This window comes from Diplotaxodon limnothrissa, linkage group LG8 (genome assembly GCF_057381915.1).
Source record: "Diplotaxodon limnothrissa isolate DT_005_m linkage group LG8, D_limnothrissa_male_GT1.1, whole genome shotgun sequence".
In the NCBI taxonomy this organism is placed as follows: domain Eukaryota; kingdom Metazoa; phylum Chordata; class Actinopteri; order Cichliformes; family Cichlidae; genus Diplotaxodon; species Diplotaxodon limnothrissa.
The window spans coordinates 20,792,588-20,810,292 of NC_140603.1; the positions used below are offsets into that span (position 1 = coordinate 20,792,588).

The window sequence follows — 17,705 nt, forward strand, 5'->3', positions numbered from 1 at the left end:
ATTCTTTACTTTCACTAAGGTACGGGTTAATCAAGTTGCGCATTTAAAATGTATTCCCTCTGCAGAAAATCTATAGTTCTAGTGACTCCATTGCACTTATAACGTGCTGAAAATAATACAATTAGTAAAAATGTGGTTCTTCCAGCCTAGACAGGCTGCGCTCAGCATAAGTTAGCCAGATAAAAAAAAAAAAGAGAGAGAAAGAGCCACTTTTCTGGCACAGAAAACTCTGACTTTAAGGTCGCCATAGCTTGCTAACCCATTAGTCCAGCTTTGTAGCACACGGGTCCCTCAGGTAATGGTAGTGATGGCTCTACCTTGATAGAGAGAAAAACAAAGCCCATTTTCCAACTTCTATTACTGGCACACTGTTACCCTGGGTACGAAATCACCACCAGTGCCAAGATCTGACTTCCAAATGAAAAAGAACGCAGCACAACTTCATTCATGAAACATGCTTCTAACAATTGTTATTGTTTGAAAACTCGTGCCACTGACAGCGCATGTATCGTCAAGCAAATATTCAGCAAGTATTAGCAGGCTCCTGTCATTTCAACGGCAGAATCAGATTTCTTTTAAGAAAAATTAAAGTATACAAGTGTTATTTAAAACTTTCCTTTTTGCTAAAGCATATAGTTAGGGCTGGACCAGGTGACCCTGAATCCTCCCTTAGTTATGCTGCAATAGACGTAGGCTGCCGGGGATTCCCATGATACATTGAGTTTTTCCTTTCCAGTCACCTTTTTTACTCACTGTGTGTTAATAGACCTCTCTGCATTGAATCATATCTGTTATTAACCTCGGTCTCTCTTCCACAGCATGTCTTTATCCTGTTTTGCTTCTCTCACCCCAACCGGTCGCAGCAGATGGCCCCGCCCCTCCCTGAGCCTGGTTCTCCCGGAGGTTTCTTCCTGTTAAAAGGGAGTTTTTCCTTCCCACTGTCGCCAAAGTGCTTGCTCATAGGGGGTCATATGATTGTTGAGTTTTTTTCTGTACCTATGAAGCGCCCTGAGGCGACTTTTGTTGTGATTTGGCGCAAGATAAATAAAGTTGAATTGAATTATTTGAAATCATATTTATTATCAAGATATTATTCATATTTGTAATAATGAAAAACATTTTTTATTTTTTGCAGAAGCTCATTTAAGCAGCTTTTTAGCTCCACCAAGACCCTGAAATAAAGCCACCAATTGTTTCTTGAATTGACATTCAGTTTGATTAACCATCCATCCATTCGCTTATCCTTTTTCAGGGTCTATTTTTTCTGGAGCCTATCCCAGCTGTCATAGAGCAAGAGGCGGGGTACACCCTGGACAGGTCGCCAGTCTGTCACAGGGACAGACAACCATTCGTGTGCAATTTGGATTAATCAATTAACCTATCCCCACAAACTGCATGTCTTTGGACGGTGGGAGGAAGCCAGAGTACCCGGAGGGAACCCATGCAAACACAGGGAGAAGATGCAAACTCCACACAGAAAGACCACGGCCTGTTGTGGTGGAATTGAACTCAGGACCTTCTTGCTGTGCGGCAATAGTGCTAACCACCGTGCCACCGTGCTGCCAACCAGTGATCTTAATTGGATAGATTGTTGGTTGCTTGGTTGGATTCATTTAACCCATTAACCTCTGAGTCATACAAGGTCACCAACAATGTTTTTAGCCTTCTGTGTTAATCTCCATTTAGGAAAAGCCACAGCTAAACTATATGTTGAAACCCGTTGAGTGAAAGGAGACAGAAAAAAATATTTTGGTGTGGAAAGCTCCAAGAGTAGAAATTATAGCCCTGCAGAAAGGCATGTGTATATTCAACTTCTCTATTATGTGTAGAAACTGAGACCTTTCCACAGCTCACCAACAACATATCTGACCTCATCTTAAGCACCACTTAACTGGAAGGCATAAGCCGCTGAATGATCAGCACTTGAAACGACAGTTTTAAAGGAAATTTACACATGCACCCAAGAATACAAAGGAATTCAACCAAGTCAGTACTTAGAATAAAAGTCTTAGACATGTTCATTTTAACCTTAGCTTTGTCTATCTTCATCTTTGTTCTTTGAAAAGAATATCCCATTCAGGGGAATTTCCATTTAAAAAACAAAGTTCACTTGAAATAAGTTACATTCCTTGCATCAGTATTATCCTCCGCTTTTCATTTAACTCTTGCAACACAGCTTTGGGGGGCAAGACTTGCAAACTTTTGAACTCATTTGACTTGAAGGTTTTTGCTTTTTCAAGCCAAGTTTACATTATTTCCTATAAAACTGACTTGACTTACAAATTGTGATAGAAAATGTAAACAGAGCTTTGACTTTTCTACACGTGGCCACATTTCCTTGTCTTTAGCAAACAAACCCAACACCCCTCCTACACTGTCTCCTGCTTGTTTATGCTTGAACCGATTAAAAAACTGGGAAACCACCTTTTGATTTTAAACACGATGAAACAAAAGCAAAAATTGCTTGGATATTTTTTTCTATATCAAGCTGACACTAATAACTAAAACCAGCAATGTCTACTGATCGTACTTGAAAAACAGCCTGGCAAAAAGGTGTAAAAATGAGTGTAACAAGCCCAACTAATTATCTGCTGAATAGCTAGTTCACCAGGCGTTTGTTACATGAGAGAATGAAAAGCTTCAGGGGCTGAAAAACTTCAGCTGGAACCTCCTTTCACTCTTTAGAGCTGAGGAATTCCCAAAGTTTGCTGAAGCGCAAACGATTGGGAATGTGCCACTCTGTCTCTCTTGCAGGAAAAATCGTCATTAAGCATTTTGCAGAGGCTCTCGAACCGGAATGAACCGCCGGTGACGCTGATGAAACAGGCCTAACGGGGCTTGTAATGTACCCTGTGGATGGAGAAGGGAGAGGTGAGGCCCTGATGAGTTTTTGCAGACTGAGCAAGTGATGTCTTTGCTTTGAAGTCCTCAGAGCTCCACGAGTAATCACAGATTAATAGAGCAGGCTAATCCCATTGACAAAGAGGTCACTACTAGCAGACAGACGCCCCTCCCCCAGATCTGTTCCAACACTGTGGGCCACAAAGGGAAAAGAACTACAACCGGACAACCCCCCCGAGTCCATCCATTACAGAGATCAACTCACAAAAATCACACTGCATGATGGGTTTTCCAATTCCAGTCTGCTGGATAGTTTTACAATATCTAACAAACATTGTCTAAACTTCTTATACAGCTACATTTTGAAATCAATAGGATATTATAGCTAAGTTTTGCTCAGGTGTCATGAAGATAAAGGTCTATTTCTTTAGCGCTTTGCCTTCCTAAGCTTTTTTTTTTTCCTAAGATGGAAAAAAAAGAACAAACTAATGCCTTAAATTGTTGGAGGCATTTCATGATTAATCAATTTGTCAAAGCTACAACCTACTTCAGCTGTAAGCTGACTGTGAACATTGATTTCCTACTGCTGAAATCAGCTCAGCCTCCCCTTCCGCTCAATTTTCGAACATGTTCAGGAGAGGAATTTTAGATGACATAACAGAAATGTAATAGCTTGACCGCGCCGTGCGTCAGAGCCAAGACAAGTTAGGTCTGGTTAAAATGGGATGCCAAATCTGATTTACTTATTAGCACTCATCCGCTGACCTGATGTTTTCTGAGGCAAACAGCCCAGCTCGTAACCGCCAAAAATCGTGTTTTTCGCCCACTTTTAACGGAGACATTTCAGAGCAGATTACAAAATGCATGATGAGACTGAGCAGGCCAGCAGTTACAGGATATTCCTTGAAAGCTCTCGGGGCTTGGTGTAGACAGGTTGTTTTGTATATATATAAAAAAAAACAGTGCAGAGAATTTATAAAACACCCTCAGTACAAAATGAACATTCACCTCCAGGGACACAATTCTGCAAAAACACAGGAGACTATATTCATTTCAGCTCTTCCTCATATCCTCTCAACACATAAAATCTTTTCAGATTTGTTCTCAGCTGTTCAAGGCTTCCCAAAGTCTCCTCTGCCTACACTAACTTGTCTGTCTTTGGTCTTGTATGGCTGACCCCGCTGTTGCCACTCTGGCCCCCGTCATGTGACTTACTCCCTTCGTTTGTCGCTCAGCAACACCGCTGCAGGATGTCGGGGAGCAGGTCCTCCCTGGGGCCCCGTGGGAGTGTCTTTTAAGAGCTATCTCCCCTGGCTGCCAGAGAGGGTATTCTCTCCACTTTAACACCCTCCTTGACTCAGGCCTCCTCTCTAAAGGACCTGGGAGCTTTGCAGGAGAATGCCTCTGCATTGGTTTCCACTGCTCTCTCTACCTCTCTGCAGGCCTCTCCTCTGGAAATATTCATGCATTTACAGGTACATAATTGTCCATGAAATGTACTTTGGGATGCTGCCTAGACTCGAGAACTTGCCGCTTTCCAAATAACTACTGTTGCAGGAAATTATTCAGACAGAGAATCAATTGGCAATTTTATCTAAGCCCATAAAGTAGGCCCTGAGATTTGATTTAGCATTAAGTAGAATTAGAACATTTGGCAATGTGAGTTAACTGCAGGCAGGGAAGGATTCCCCACCCATGCCGACATAATAGTGACATTGCATGATTTGAAGCCTCTTATAATAGAAAAAAGGCAAACATGAGTGAAAATTCAAACAATATGTGCCTCTGACTTTCATGTCCTGGCACACTTAAGAGGGCTCAGTGTAGCGGCCGAGCACACAGAAGCAAATGCACGACCCAGCTTTCCCCGTAACCCAAGACAGGTGGAAACCACAAATCACAAACTGTAAAACAGCACAAAAATATTTCTGTTATCTCCTCTGAGCTGCTGACAGCCTATGCGTCTTCATTCTCATTGTGCTTCAGCATGCTTTTGCCAGCTCGATAACAACATTTAGCAGTCTGCATCTGCTCCAATAATCCATCACAGGACCGGGATGATAGAGGCGTATGAAAACAGGAACTCGTCATCACTGATACAGTAGTTCTTGTCGCATGTGACAAATGGAATATTCTGCTGTACGCACTTTATCTAAAACCCCAGAAAAGGTAACAAATTGAGTTGTAGTTCCCAATGTTGTGAACAAGTTCAAAGAAAACAGGTCAAGTAGATATTAAAGGGTAATGTTCAGTTGAACCTGGACTAAAACTATGAAGGGATTTTCTTGGATTGCTCTTTATATTGAATATTGAACTGTTGGTCTTGTTTAATCTTAAAAGTCATAAATAGTCAAGACTTAAAGGAATGAATTTAAAAAGATCAGTGCCCATACATCTGTGAGGGGATCTAGTCTAGAAGCAATAAGTGGAGGAAAAGCGGAAAAGAATGCAGAAATAAACTTGAGCGGGCCAGCATGGCCAGATGGCCTGAGACGGCGGTTGAGAAAACTCCGGTCTTACCTGCTGATTTTGGAGTGAACTTGTCCCTGTTGGCAGCGCACACAGCCAGGAGCCGATAGCCCAGGTCCAAGTCAAAGCCCTGCTGCGCTGCTACGCGGCTAACCACCTGAAAACAACAACAGCATGCAGCACAGAGTCAGTATGGCCTGAGGTATGTTTTCTCTGAAGAAAAAGCTGAACGACACCAAGTCTAAACCTCTTTTATTTCTCAGAAAACTTCACTTTCTAAGCATTATGATAGCTTACACCTACATATAGGTCAACAGAAGAGAGCAGAGGTCAGCATACAGTGCTGAATAGGGACATTACTGCAGAAAGGTGTTTCTGCAGGCTGTTTCATTATATTTCCAGCTCACAAACAACATTTTAAGAGCAGATTTTGGGAAATTTGCATAAACTCAATATTTCCCTTTGTCTCTAGCAGGGAGTTCCTAAAAAGGCCAGCTGAATAACAGTGGGGGCAACTATGAGAAATTTCCTCACTTGTTCCAAGCCCACACAAACATTCTAATGTGCTTATTTTCCAAACAGAAAATGTTTACATTTTTGATTTACCATCTGCAGCGCCATTTGCTTTGACATCCACATACAGAGAGAGCATCACGGCCTCATGCACACGCCTCCTTTTACTCACTCCAGTGCAGCAGCTGATGGCAACAAGCTTTGTTTTCATGATAAATATTGCAGATCGCCATCATAATCTGCTCAGTTCTTTCGTTCCTTCTCCTAAAATTTCCACAATTGAATCTTGAAAATCCTGCAAACTAATGACAGACACTCGCAAAGCTGTACGACTGCATCCGTATCTACTCAATACAGATCTGTGCTGGGTAGTTAAATCCACCACATGACGACTTTTCCCACAATCTGACTGTTAAAGGACAACCTCATTACAAGTTTATCAGTTCCATATGAGTAAGTGGACAGTAAGATGAGGAAAAAAATACTGCCTCCAGTCCAGAGATGCCGACTGAGAGGAAACATTAAGGGGAAGCATCAACATGCCACAGGAGGCCGTGTAAATCACCCTTACATCCCACATGTTGCTTTGATTTGCTGTCATCATTATCAGCTCAAAAAGAGCCACTCAAATCGTTTAGACCTTTAGGACATACTAAGGTCTGTGTGGACCAACGGGCCCCACTAGATTCCCCTCGCTGCCTGGCTTTTCATAGCAGCGATCCCGCTGTCACACGCCAAACTTCAGTACAAGCCCTGAGGTAGCACTGCTGCTGGGACCGTATCATTATCTTCTGTAAGTATAGTCTGGACGTGACACCAAAACAGATTATGTATATCTGGCCTTTATTTATGGGAATCCCCCATTAAGAAGAAGAAATATAGAGTACAGGCTGCCTAATTAGAATCTAAACTTGCGAGGGACATTTAAATGGTATTTTTAGTGTAAGAAGTTACAGTTCTAATTTCAGGACTTTAATTGTACACAGTCAGAGGAGTTGTGGTGAACTGTCTACCATAAGGCAATCATCTAAGCAGGCACTGCAAGGCTTGAAAGCAGGGAATTGCTACTCAGCTGTACATGTTTCTGTAGTTTCAAGCTCGATAAAATGAATCTTTTTGTTAAATTTGCTTGTTTTTTCCCCTCTTAAATATTTTGGAGATTAATCAACTTGAAACAAGCTTAAAAAATCAATACTGCGTCATACATGAATGCTATATATTGTCATTAAAAATACGATTTTAGAGTTATAACATGATAGCTTAATTGATTTGGGGGTTTTTTTCAAGAAAAAGCAATTCAACATCCAACAGAAGCTCCAGTCATAATTAAACATAAAAAGCCTTATTAACTCTTACATTGAGATGAATTAAAAGACTAGTTTTGAGTACCCATCTCCTGTTTTGAATACTGTATTACCTTATTAAGTCGTTTATTTATTTTTTTTAAAAGTCCTGTAATTTCCTGGGGTTTTTTTCCTCACTGCTACAGCAGCAAATTTCTACAAATGCTATCACCAGTGTTTAAGTGCAAGCATGCAGGCAAAACTGTAAAGTGTTTACCATTAAAGTCTGTGACCAGGTAATTTCACAATCACATCAGATTCTCTGTGCTTCCTCCCAGTGTGGTTCACACCAAGGTTTACACAACCTATAAACTAAAAGGAAAAGCTTTGAGATTTTCACGGCGGGAAACAAATTGAAGTGGCGAAATGGAGGAGAAGGCACCTGCTGCTGCACATTAAAGCAGGAACACAATCGCTTGAATGGAAGGACGTGTCACAGTAGTTTCGCTGAGGTCCACAAGCACAAACCTCTTGGGCTTCTTCACCTGCTGCAGCCGAGCTCGCTTGATGGGGATACAAATTACACCTAACAGGTGTGTCTGTTATGTAATGCTGGAGGCAGCATGTTAAAGCACAGTCAGGCCCACTGTGACAGGTGATTGACACACCCACTGTCTATTCACTGTTCTTTTGGCTGTTCTTTCTCTTGGTACTTGATTAGCTAAATTTGGAATCAGTGCATCAGCTCTGAGCATTAAAGGTTTTTGTAATAGTCAATGGTGAATGTTGGTTAAAACGTGGCATGGACAGCTATAATTATACTGGTTTTAATGGTGGCAAAATGTCATAAAAACAAAAACTTTCAAGTGAAATTTCACATAGCACAAATCTGCCTACGCATTTGCCTCGTATGGTTCATATATATATGTATATATAGCGTTAGCTCTGGTAGTTGTTCCTCACACATCTAAGCTAGCATAGATAAGTGCCGCATATTACAAAGTAAACAGGCTGTGTAAGCAGTGTGTTAAGTTTATCTTTCAAATTCTATATGTAATGCAAAACAAAACAAAAACAAATAAACACCACATATAGCTAAATGGACAATTTTTCAAGAGAAATTAGTCTACTATGTCAGTTTACCATTATCATATAGAGCTACACTTGCTAACTGGCTAAGGGTCATAGCAATAAACGACTATGTAGTTGTTCAAAAAATTAATTGCTAACTTCCAATTCAAGATTAAGCTATTATTCCCAGTGGAGCATTTTATTAAGTGAACATTAAACTCACTAGTATAAACAATATTCAGTCAGGGTTAAGAACTTAGCTCTTGACATATTGGCTGTGTCTGATTAAATTTAGTTGAAAATATACAAACCCTGACTACTTTGGGCTAAATGTTTTCTCCAGAAGCCTTAATTTCAGATGTCATAGGACAGTAATTATTCAATCAATCAAAAATCCATAGGCATTTGGTAAAGACACAGAGAAGATTGAGAGCTGATTGCTTTGTGGTTTGAGAATGTTTTTGACCTTGTGGATTTTATATCAAAGGCTGGAACTAAAGCAACAGAAAGGTGGCTAAATGGGAGCAGTTTCTACAAGGTTAAACACATTTTACATTTTCAGTGACCTCACGGATGATCACCAGGCTAAACATGAGTATTCTTGCATCCCCGAGGAGGTTATGGAAAGAGTGCAGCAGTTGTTCAAGCGGCTCATTCTTGAAACTCTGAACATGAGATTATGGAAGGTGCTCACGACTGGTGACTTACCGTTAGGCATCCCATCAGGCTTTGCTCGAAGGGGCGCTGGAAGGCTCTGGGGTCACCACACCAGTCCAGCAGCTCTGTGGCTGCTGTTTGGAAATTTGCTGGATTTTGTAGGTGCTATGCAGAAGAGGAGAAAGATGGAAATCAATGTGATTCCAGTAATATTCAAATACTTTAAGAAAATGGGACAGATAACAGGTAACTGCTGTAAGTAATAAGCATTAAACAAAACAATAAAACAAATAAGATGTTATGCTTGAAATAGAAGCATGACAATAAAAAATTGTAATAAATTTGTGCTGTCCTCTATGTTCATTTAGTCATTAATAAAATGTATTATCTTATTAGAATTCAATAAAAGCATTTGCTCGTCTAAAATGTGTGCAGTTACATGTTTTCCCACCTGCTCTGAAAAAAAAATCTAACCAGCTTTTAATATTTAACTTTTAATTATGAGCTCTTGGAGTTGAGCAAATGAGAACAGCATTTTTATGACCAAATGTTCTGAAATTTTGCTTATGATGCTTTGGATTAATTATTTTAAATGGGTTAAAATATGACCGCTCTAGGCTGATAGTATGTCCCAGTTCCACTCAGCTACTATCTCAGGTTTCTGTTGCAATAAATCTTCCTTGTATGGCTGCATGAATCCACGAGGAAGCCCTATTTCAGTAGCCAACCCTTGGCTGTTCTCTGACTTTATCTGACAACAAACTCCTTGACCTACGGACACCCTTTTATGGCATTCGTTCCCCTCCTGCAGCCAGCACTAACCTGCATTGTCTGTATTGCTGTAGAGCAGCACAGAAAACTGAAAAAGGACCTCTCTGGGTCTCGGTATCAACCTTACTGTTGGTCATTTCTCCTCTAAAAGCTTTCGAACCACAATACAAATCACTTTATACATAGCAGAGCAGATGCACCACCACCACCACTCTGCTGTAATCTGTTGCCTTTGGAAAGATTATGCACACAAGCTTTTGTAGTGCACTTGTACAAAACAGGAACAAATGGACTCCCACTCCATGGCATCAAAGGTAAATAGAGCGGTTTGTCAGCTTAAAGTGAATGGCTGCCTTCCTAATACGTCTGCGTGCTTTGATTTCACTGTCAGAGAGAGAAGAAGAAGAGGAAGTGACAGGGGTACAGTCACTGCTGTGCAGTGCTTTTTTCTTGCTTGCTCTTTAGGGGGCAGCAGAGGTTAGGATTTGATAAGGCTGCTTTCATATCAATTTACAAAGCTGGTGTTTGACAAGCAGTGGATGAAACCAGTCTTGTTTATTTCATACTCTGTCCAAGACCGTTCCCCACTCTTGTGATATGTCTTTGTTGGGGGAGACTAAAAGGAGATGTGGTGGGGTAGCAGAGCATTCAAATTCTACTGGTAGATAAAAAGTCTCCTGGAGAAGCACACACATCCCCAGATGCTAAATTTAGATGAGTCTGGAAGCTAGACAACACACGCAATCAGTGCACCAAGGATGGAAAAAGGGAGAAAAGGGGGAGGGAGGGAGAATATGTAGAGGGAAGAAAAAAAAATACACACCACCACTTGGGCTTGAAGTGATTACTGTTCTTTGCACTCAGAACAATTGGTCCCACCAGTGTGGCTGTCACACGGAGAGCTTGGCACTACCACGCCACAGATGTTCCCCTTTCTCTGGCCAAAACCCACCAATCAAACCTAAACTAGTGGCCAAGAGACCCTCTCACACTCTCCTATCCCCGTCCCCTGGGTAAGAATGATCCTCCAACACGTACACTCTTGTTAATGCTCGGTTCAGTTCAAGGGAAACAAAGAGAGACGGCACTTGCAGAGTCCTGAGAACATAGCTTTTTTCTTCTGACACAACTGGATCTGGATATAACTTCATTTATGTATCAGAAGTGATCGGGCAAAGACTCTTTCCATTCAGAATCACAGTTCTTAGTTTGCTGCTGTTGTTGCTCTACATTCATCGACACCCCCAGAGCACTGAAAACACGTTAATGGAGACAATTAACACTGGAAAGAACACAGCGGCAGACAGAAACAGCTGCACAAGCAGTGTAGGAGCGGTGCAAAGAGGACAGTCCTCCAGTTTGTCTTGAAATATCGCCGCTAAGAATGTGAGGAAGTGTTCCTGCGGCGAGAGGATGGTTCATAGTTTCTGGCGAACCCCTGTATGTATCAGCGAAAGGAGAGTCTGACAGAAAACTGGCTTCCCCACCGTGAGAGGAAAATACTGTCTCTGAAATAGATACCAACATTATCAGGCAAGCCATCTTCCCCAAAGTGCTCGCAATGGTGCAGTTCTGAGATGCAGGAGGAAAACAAACAGGCTCTGAGAAAAAACGTGTTGGGGGAAAAATCAGATAACTGTTTTTATAAATCACTTTTTAAGCATACTTGTCTGTTTGGAGGTTAAACAGGCGAACATTTGTTTTTCTGTATCACTTTCGAATAAATACAGATATATATATTTATATTCTAGGGTTATACTGTACCAACATCTCAAGCATTTTGTCTTTGTAACCACAAGACCCGAAACAGGCAAATTCTCACATCTGGAAGCTGTTTTCTTAAATTCTCCTTAATAAATAATAACCAAAACAAATATTCAGTCTTGCTGAGCAAATTTCTGTCTGCCAACCTATTAATTAGTCCCTTATCTTTCCCATTAACTGCATAACCTGAAACCAAAACAAAGTCACTCATTTTAAAGTCAGATTTAGCGCAATGTGGCAAAAGAAAAGAACGAAAGAAACAAAAAAATCCCCCAAGTGTTTGGTCGAGTTTGTTTAAAAATCATATTATTGCAATTTTACAACAAGACAGTAATTTAAAAATTACCACAGTAATGATTTTCTGATTTAACTTTCAACCCGTGATTCAATCAGGTTGACGGATTCCAATTTCCTCCACTTTATCATCGCGCTCAGCAGTAATTTATCATTTGAGCAACAAAATCAATTTGTTCCCCTGTCCGCTGCACTGGCTGGGAGTACTCAGAGAGACATGTCACATCTCCCAGAAAACAACAACACAATGGAGGAGGCTTCATTTATATTCCTGCTCCAAGTCGGTACTGCCTTCGAGATGCCAAATTTCAGCATGTGCACACTTTCAATTAAAGCAAACAGCTGGATTGGTTTACAATATTTCCTTAATTATTTTAATAGCTTGGATATTGGACAATGGGGAGCAGGGGGAGAAGATAGTGAGTTAATTGTTCTGATCTCCCCTGATGATCATCTTTGTGTGCGGGGAGGAGAATAGACGGTTGGCTGAATGGGCTCGCTGCTAGTCTAATTGGCAGGACATAAATGGTATTTATTATGCGGGCCTTCCAAACCCTGATTGTCTGCGGCACAAAGCTGCCTCTATTAGCAGGGTGCTGGCTCTTACTGGTTGGTTTGAAATGACCCAGCGCTTAACCATTTATTAGTTGGACTGAAGGCCTCCTTGTACGCCATGGATCTCTCTAATTGGCATGTTTACCCATGTGCTGCTTTCCTGGGTGCTAACATTGGGATGTATTTGTTTAAATTTTTGACTTGAGGGGTCAATACATTTAACCCCACAGCATTTGGGATTGTGTAAACTACTCTCAGACAAACACAGGTTCCCTTTCAAGTTCTGTCAACTTCCTTTACAGACCAATTCACCTGCTATTAGTAATACAGCGCTTTAATAGAATCAATTTTCTCTCCTCTTACAAGTAAAGGAGGGGAAATTGAATTATTTAATAGCCTGCTGTGAAGAAGGTAACCAGACTGAAGGCAGAGAGTGTTTACCTCTCCTTTTCTCTGTACCTTATTACTTAAGAACAAAAGGCCTGTTTCTACACATAGAGAAGCTTCGCTCTTTTTACTCCCCAAATGCTTGCCTTGTCTCTCTATCCGCCTCACCTTGCCTTATTTTTGGATAGCTGGGATAAAGCAGTTTACCACGTCCACATTTGCATTTAAGTGCAAGCCCCCATACATTGTCCCCCGAAGGCTTTCTGATGCACTTTTCAAGGAGGTGGACTTTGGCAGCACAGAGCCCAGAAACAAAATGGACCAGCAGTTAAGAGAAGAGATCAAAGGAAGATCCCTGTAGCCTGGGGTTACACAAGTATGCCTGCCTAATTCTGCCGAAGATTTGTCCTGCAGTAAATGGTGCTGAGAGGAGAACAAAAGGACACGCTGGGAGTCAGCAGCGGTGGAGGCAGAAAGCAGGGCGATGACGGGGGGAGGGAGGGGAGCCTCTGCTCTTTGACCCCAGTCGGTAACCTGAGTCACACCAGAGTCCTGATAATAGGAGCTGAACAGATTAGTCACTTAACTGTGGCCAAACAGGAAGATAGAGAGGCAGTCTCACCGTGGATGTGACTCACTACATGTGTGTACTTGGAAAGGTGAACAGGGCTGGTGAGGGTTTTTTTTTCCCTGCTTGTGTTTTTCCACCGGTAGCAGCAAAAAGTCCAGTACCTTACTAACTTACTGAACATGCTTTAGCCTGAAGGCTTTAAATGAACTATAAAACTTCATAATCAGTGTTAATAAATGGCAAATTAAAAGAGCTACTTTACTGTTAACAGACCACAACATGATAATCAGGAGGTTTACTTATTGGCTAATAATTCTTTTGTAAACCATTTATGTAATTCATCTGTAAAACCGCAGCTAATGTTTATAATATACCATGCAGTGTGTTTATAAAGTTTTCACAGATGTGTATAACACTTGTTTTTAAAAGCATATAAACAGATGTGCTGTAAATCACATGAATGTGAACCTGGAGGCTGCTGCTTGTGTGCTGTTTCACCCACCATAGACTTTCATATTCACTAGCAGTTTTTTGGGTCTACGGAGTAAAAATGTTGGATTCCAATGCACCCCTTCCCTTTATTAACCCAGATTTAAAAAGACAGAAAAAAAGGGGCCCTGTCACAAAATCAAGGAATAGGCCACAGTATTGCACAGATGTGTATGTCTCTGACACACCAGACTGAATAAGAAGCTCTCAAACTGCAGGGGCATGGCACCGCTGTGATTTTTTTTTAGAGAAGTAAACAAACAAGAGTTTGCTGATGCTATTGTGTTGATCTTTATTTTGCTCACATTCAACTTGGATCCTTTTTTTACTGTTAGCAGTCAGTAAAAATTGTGTGTGTGTGAGTGCAGGGTGAGATTTTCATTAGTGCGACAATTAAGAGTTTTACAACCGCTGGACTAAATGGTTGTAATCGAGGCCCTGGTAATGAGAACTGAGTCATTTACAAAACGACTGGATGATTTACTAACCATTAATAAATATAGCACAAGCACACATATGTGCAAATGAAGTTACAGCCTACAGTATATAATTTAAAATCTGTCATTTTATATTTAAGAAAATAACAAATACATTAATAATGATGCTTAATTATTGGAAAAAGTTATTAAATATCAACTTGTGATGATGCTAATCGCTGTCGTTGTCATCATCACAGTTTATTTATTTCGTTTTTTAATTGAAATATAATATTAATGTCTGAGAGCCAACACCTTCAACACCTCCTCACCTGTTTGATACACTGCAGACGGTCATTGGTCTGCTGTATGTGTCTGTCCATCGACGGAATCGAGTTCATGTTGATTGTCCCTCTTTGGCCTCTACCTGCCAGCCATTAAACTGGAGACTTCTGTAACACAAACACAGACAAATGTTAAGGCTCACCTCTTCCAAGTGAAGCTGCCAATTCCATCACCACCAGGATATTGCTGTTATAGTGTGTTTGTGTGTGTGTGTGCTGGGTGCTGTGAGCTGAGCAGGGAGATATTGATTTGGCAGGTGACAAGCACCTCAGAGAGCCCAAAGGATGACATTCCTCTCAGCTCCTGTGACACCCTTAACAAGCCCTGGCGGTTGCCCCGAACGGTGCCATACACCTTTGGAAATGACACACTGGACGTAGACAGGATGTCTGACTGTGTTTAAAGCACCTTGGGGTGAAAATGAACAGAGGTAGAGGGACACACACACACACACACTGAGTCGTAGCACCTCAGTCTGTCAGCATTACCTCAGAAAGCTGCACGAAACCCTTCCATCCTGGCCTGTGAGAACATTAACTTGGCATGTGGTTCTCTGTTTACATTACTTAGCCATTATGTAATCTTTGGTTAACAATTATCTGTACCCTGGGCCCAGACTTGCTCTACATTTTACTCCCCTTTCTCCTCCCTTCTCGCTCCAGCTACATAAGAGTTCCTCTAACAAAACCCCTTACAGCGCACTATTGATTTTGGAGTAGCAGCTTATAGAAAACCTTCTTCTTTTAGCAGAGAGAATAATATTTTATGGAAGGCAAACAATGAGGCTGTGAGCTGACATGCTACATACTATTATCACAAGTTAAAAAGTATCACCGGCTACATTAAAGGTTATCAATTTCGCCTCTAGGGGGTTTGATTTAATGTTGCATTCAGTGTCAAATAAATATTACACAAGGCTGTCGGCCAGAACTCGTAGTGACCTGCAGCTTGAAGTGGAAGGTTTAGTGAATTAATAAGCGCGTTTATGGGTGGTGAAAAGTGTAACCTCCATCTTCTCCTCCGCCTCACTCCCCCTTTATCTCATCCTGTCTCAATCTTTCCTTCTCGCTACTGCAGGGGCATCTCGTCCTGCGGTGCATCATCTCTCACTCAAACGCTCTTTCAGACCCCTCCCTCTCCACGCCATCCTTCTCCATTACCATCACACAGTGAGAAATTTCGCCGTACAAAGTACCTGAGAGATGAGGGAGCGAGGGGAGGAAAAAAAAAAGGAGAGCGGGAGAGAGAGGAGGCAGCATGCTGCACCATACTGATAATGCTCACTTAGGGGTCTCTAGCTGGATTTAACGGCAGGGCCAGTAATCTACTCCACTAGACAGCTAAAGAGCTTTTATGCTACCTATTGGAGCTGCTCATGCCTGTACTTGAGAGGAGAGAAGGGCACACTAGTGCATTCCTCTCCATAAATTAGAAAGCTCATAAAGGGGGGGGGGGGGGGAGATGTCCGAGTATTTTTTCCACTCCTCTTTGCAGATGGAAAGTGTTTTGTTTGTTGACATGTCTGATGTCTCACAGACTTACTGAATCCTCAGATGAAACATTTGAAGTGGGCGTGGCTGAGTTCTGATAATGATTTGAGGAATTTAGCATAAAAAAAACGATTGGGCATGGGTTTAAGTGACTTTCAGATATCTACAGCTTAATCAAATAACGTTCACATTTTATAACATGTGGTCATGGATACTCCTGTCAAACAACAGCTTCCTTAGTGACACATGTTTTATACATCCATCAGGTGTTTGCTGCTATAATACTCCCCCCAGTCACCTCCTTCTGCCAGCTGATAGTGAGCTGATCCTTGGCAAGGGTGTCCCCAGACCACTGTGCTCCTCAGCCACCAGCAGGTGTCTCCCTGGCCCTTCAAAGGCCTGGCTTGTGGCACAAAGAAGGCGGAGCAGTGTTGCTTTAAGCCTTTACAAGCTCTACAAATCCTCAGCTGCTGCTTCCTAACAGGGCCCACTCAGCCCGGCACTGCCTGTCTGACCTTGTGGTTATTGATGAGCGAGTCGACCTGCTCCCTCCGACTCTCTCTCTTTCTCTTCCCTCCTGCCCTTCCCCTTGCTCTCGCTCTCTCACTCGAGCTCTCCCCCTGTCATCTCTCTTACCTCCAACAGTGAGTTAAAATGAGGGGAAAGAAAGGTTGGGCTGCCATTCACCTCCTCCGTTTTTTAACCGGTTAAACACACGGTGCAGGAATCGCTGTAAAGCCTACGTGTGCACACATTTACATGCATTTTCTTCCTAAGATAATGACTTTTTTTTTTAAATAGCATGGCAGTGTTGAGGTGTAATTTAATTTCCAGATATTCATTTGTTCTAATTAAACACTAGTCCTTTGTTATATCTTTGATGACTAACAAGAGCCAATTTACAGATTAAACCCATGATGCTATGGAGATATGACAACAGTGGCAATTATGAGCCCGCCTCTATTTACAAGCTCTCATCTATCTTACAGATGCTATCGCTTATTATTTTCTGTGTGCTGCTACCTTTACGTGATGTTATTTGCCTTGATTCAGATAGTAACTCCGGCAATCCTGCCTGACGCTTCTGAGCGTGTGAGGGGAAATCGCTGCAGATATGTGCCTTACTTGAGCTTAATTTACTGCAAATTGCACAGCAGGCGTTACACAACAAGTTGAGCTGTGGATTCCTGCACAACAAAAGACTCGTGGGTGTGGGGGGAGTCGGAGAGTGGGACGAGAGCAGGGAGACCCGCTTCCCTCTCCTATTCAAGGGGGAGCTAAAATATATGTATTGAGTGGGAGCTGTAATAAAACGAAACGGGTGAGGAGATGCAGGCTGGGAACAAATATGAAAGGCAGTGGAGTATGGCGGCAAGGCGATGGAGCACCACCGGAGGATTGGATGAAATTATCTCTTTATAATCAGGGGGCTTCTGCATGGCTGCCTCCTCCATTGCCCAGTGACAGATGAGGCCTACCTCTTCAGATGGGCTTTTCACAGTGCTATCAGCCCACCTCTAGGGTAAAACAATGTTTTTCTTCCCCCTGTAACACTACTTTAAAGCTTTGTTTTCGCACGGCACCCCGCGGAGAGAGGACCGTCTCCTGTCAGACGGGGTCCATGTTTGTCTCATTACGTGATCATGTTACGTAAGCGTACCTTGAAAAGGGCTGCGGATTTAATTTGATGACAAAACTGTGCCACAGGAAGGGCTGGAAGAGGGTGACGCTAAACAATGTTGAATGAAGACACTAAAGTGCAACATTATCTGCAGTAAGTAAGAGGGAA

At 41.9% G+C, this 17,705-nt stretch overlaps 1 protein-coding gene across 1 annotated transcript in view; it reads right to left on the reverse strand.

Annotated features, from left to right (window-relative positions):
* The window catches only part of LOC146626823 (zinc finger MIZ domain-containing protein 1-like), a 109,150-nt gene that overhangs the window by 21,791 nt on the left and 69,654 nt on the right, over window positions 1–17,705 (reverse strand). The window contains exons 3-5 of the mRNA XM_085361474.1: window positions 14,414–14,533; window positions 8,886–8,999; window positions 5,362–5,467 (exon numbers count right to left, since the gene is read on the reverse strand). Of these exons, the coding sequence (XP_085217600.1) occupies window positions 5,362–5,467; window positions 8,886–8,999; window positions 14,414–14,482 (289 nt within the window). The 5' untranslated portion in view covers window positions 14,483–14,533. The remainder of the gene's footprint in view (window positions 1–5,361; window positions 5,468–8,885; window positions 9,000–14,413; window positions 14,534–17,705) is intronic.